The sequence below is a fragment of the Salvelinus namaycush genome, chromosome 13 (assembly GCF_016432855.1).
Source record: "Salvelinus namaycush isolate Seneca chromosome 13, SaNama_1.0, whole genome shotgun sequence".
Taxonomy (NCBI): Eukaryota; Metazoa; Chordata; class Actinopteri; order Salmoniformes; family Salmonidae; genus Salvelinus; species Salvelinus namaycush.
The window spans coordinates 31,533,455-31,537,167 of NC_052319.1; the positions used below are offsets into that span (position 1 = coordinate 31,533,455).

The 3,713-nt window shown below is 45.1% G+C and overlaps 1 protein-coding gene across 1 annotated transcript; it reads right to left on the reverse strand.

Moving 5' to 3' along the window:
- Positions 1-406: 406 nt before the first annotated feature.
- Positions 407-3,323, reverse strand: rpe (ribulose-5-phosphate-3-epimerase). Its single transcript, XM_039007092.1, has 6 exons — positions 3,121-3,323; positions 2,620-2,699; positions 1,987-2,126; positions 1,681-1,815; positions 1,093-1,179; positions 407-963 (listed from the first exon to the last, which is right to left on the reverse strand). Exons 1-6 carry the CDS (start codon positions 3,240-3,242, stop codon positions 841-843), a joined length of 687 nt encoding a protein of 228 aa, XP_038863020.1. The 5' UTR covers positions 3,243-3,323; the 3' UTR covers positions 407-840.
- Between the last annotated feature and the right edge of the window lie 390 nt (positions 3,324-3,713).

The following is a 3,713-nucleotide window of genomic DNA, read 5'->3' on the forward strand; positions in this document are numbered from 1 at the left end:
TCAAAAAAGGAGTGTATATATTTGGCCTGGCAATGTGGTTTTATACACTGACTGAATGGAAGCTTTTAATTATGAAAAGGCTATTTTACTCCGCTGGTCTCGGGAAGAAATTACGAGTCCTCACTGTCCAAGACCGAGTAAAAATGTATCTCACAGAGACTCTCAATGTGGTCTCGAGTACTACAACGCTGAGTAAAATACTGCTGGGCAGATCAAGAGGAGGGATTCCATGTTTCATGTGACAAGGGAAATAGTAACAGGTATTTCATCAGGGCAGTGACAAAATACTAGCCTGTCCAAAAAAAATCACCTTTGTTCATCATATGGCCTCTAATTCTGCTGTCCTGTATCTAACACCTCTCTCTCTCTCTCTCAGCACTACCAAAGAAAAAACAGCAACCCTCAATTCAGTTACATTGTCTTGTCAGACGTATCTTTATCATTAGTTCGACATAACAGTATTCCAAAAAATATTCAGGAATGTTTACAATTATTGTGTGCAATCAAAGTAACCACTGTTCCACTCTCGTTAAAGTGTTCATTTATCCACAGGCCTAAGCTGGTAGGTGGGTAAATCGTTGGTTGAGTAGTGATCCTGGCTGAGTGTGTGGGGATTTGGGGTTGGTTCTGATGTTCTGGGGTATTGAGGGGCAGGGGCGCAGCATCACTGGATCAACCTGTGACATCAGCACACCGGTCTGCAGAGCACCGACTTCCACACCCCTCCCTGACCACCAAAGAGAAACATATTTTGACTGTCCCACTTTAGGGTGTATTAGCTCGTTGCTATGGCGTTCTGGTATGAGGAATTACTGTGGTGATCGCCAGGCAGGGGGCGTGTCAACGGTCCAGTGAGCGTTTCTGCATGGCCTCAGAGACAGCAGTCCTCAGCATTGTGATGACAGAGCGCGGGTCGTCGCTGCTCACCACCGCACTGCCCGACACAATCATGTTAGCGCCCGCCTACCAGAGACACACACAGAAAGATAAAACACACACACCGTGAACACCCATGGATGGACACAAGCAACGAGACAACGCAGTTAAGCACCAGGGCCCAATGGGGCATGGTATGGGGAGGCATGTACACACCTCAGCACACTTGTGGATGGTAGAGGGACCCACTCCTCCATCCACCTCAATGTCCAGAGAGGGAAACTGACTCCTTAGCCAGCTAACCTAGACACACGGAAACAGACAATGGAATGTCAATGACATGCCCCAAATGGACCACATGTCCAAAACAGACACGGCAAATATATACAATCAAACCACACAAATCCACAGACCGTGAGAATCAAACAAAACAGAGAGACACACAGAGAACCCCTCTAACACATTACTCAGATGACACAATGTCAACTGAGGATATTGCAACAAACCTCTGCATTCAAAATAAACTGAGTGACCTTGTGTATAAAACAGATTACAGATGACAAAGAAGCTTTTTCATGCAGCTTATCAGACACATGCTCTCTAGTGAGATATAAACATAAGCCACAAAATAACACATAGGCTGCATTTACACAGGCAGCCCGACTTTGATATTTTGCCCAATTATGGCCAACAGATCTGATCTGATTGGTCAAAAGATCAACTAGTGGCAAAAAATAACAGAATTGGTTGGGCTGCCTGTGTAAATGCAGCCTGATAGACAGACACACAAACATAACACACTACCTTGGGCATCATGTCCTCCATGAACTTCTGGCCTCCAAAGCCAGGCTCCACAGTCATGACCAGTGCCATGTCAATCTGTCCTGCCCATGGGGCCAACTCCTCTACTGTGGTCCCAGGCTTTATGGCCAGGCCCACCTACAACACACACAGTGTTACATTACTGTACATGGGTGAAGATGCACAACTGTTAGACAACACATAGTTGTGAACTTTCTCTGACTCTGTGTGAATCTCGCTCTCTGACCTCCCATATCAGGACCTCACCTCTGGTCTCTCTCTATAGTCAACTATGCCTCTCTGTCTCACCTTCATGCCACTCTCTCTGATCTCCTTGATGAGGTTTCCAGCATTAGTAGTGGTCTCCAGGTGGAACGTGTACTGATTAGCTCCTGCTGCTGCCATGGGTTTCACCCATTGCTCCGGCCTCGACACCATCATGTGCATGTCTATAGGAGAAAAACACACACACACACACACACACACACACACACACACACACACACACACACACACACACACACACACACACACACACACACACACACACACTTTTGAGATGGCTACTATGCAAAGCTGAACAAACCATAATCCTATTTAGAACAAAGTATTATGGTGGCACCAGTGTCAGTAATAATGGTAGCTGTGGTCAGCACATTCAGCTAGAATAAATAGGGACTGATCAATGTGTTGTCATACAGGGCGGCAGGTAGCCTAGTGGTTAGAGTGTTGGACTAGTAACTGAAAGGTTGCAAGATCGAATCCCCGAGCTGACAAGGTACAAATCTGTCGTTCTGCCCCTGAACAAGGCAGCGCTGTTTCTAGGCCATCATTGAAAATAAGAATTTGTTCTTAACTGACTTGCCTAGTTAAATAAAGGTAAACAAATAAAAAAAACAGTGGCATATTGTAGCCATTTCAGAGTAAGGTTGTGTTACTGACCAAAGAAAGGGTCTGGCCCCACGCAGTTCCTCAGGCACTCCACCATCGGATGGCCAAAGGTGATGTTGGGGACAAAATGACTTCAGGGGAACAAGATACAATCATTATCCTCATGTGGCTGATTCTACTCCAGTCACGCTGATCAATAACAAAACATGCTAATGATTGCTATGTGCTAGCTAACTATCAGTGCTGAATAAAACATAAACTGAAAAAAGAAAAGTAAATTGTGGATGTCGTAAACAGAGTTGCAGAATGTTATGCAATGTGGACTGGTATTGCAATCTGCCATGATGTTGACATCACCCATAATGACTTTTAGCTTGACTTCTAACAATATATTAACACAAGTCAACAAAAACAGCAGTGATTGCTAACGTTAACTAAAATGTACATGTATTCAGTGTTACAGCTAGCTAACGTTAGTTAACTGCCTGACTTGTGATTTATATTGGACTGAGGCTATGCTAGTTAGCTAGCGTGCTCTCTGGATTTGTTCACCCGTCCATAACGTCGAGGTGCAGGTAGTCAGCTCCGCACTCCATCATTCGGACGCATTCACTGCCCAGGCATGCGAGGTCACTGCTGAGGATGGACGGGCCTATTTTTGCGCTGTAAGACATGTTGAAGGTCTCTGCTCTGTGTGCTCGATTGCAGTTCAAGAAGTACTCCAACGTGCGAGTTTGCTACTTCCGTGTTCAACGCTGCTTTCAAAATAAAAGTTCAAACACCTCGAACGTTGCTGTACCAAAAGTTGCCACTGGATGGCGTATAAATCATACTGAAGTGACACCACTTTCACATATTTTCCAGTGTTGAAAAATTACTTTATATTGCCCACACAGCTCATATATATTCTTAGCTGGTTATAAGATTTAGTGGGCAGGGCGTTTGACTGAAGGTTGACAGGGAGAGATGAGCTGGGTTGGGTCCCATCCCTGAGAATGTGGGGGACCGTATCAGTGTGTGTGAGAACTGGCAGCCCCTTGAGAACAAGAGACAGGGCCAAGGTCAATGGTCACACAAAGTACTGTGGGAGAGACCAATACTACCTCTATATAGGCCTCTGCCTCTTATTCTCTTTATATCTCTCT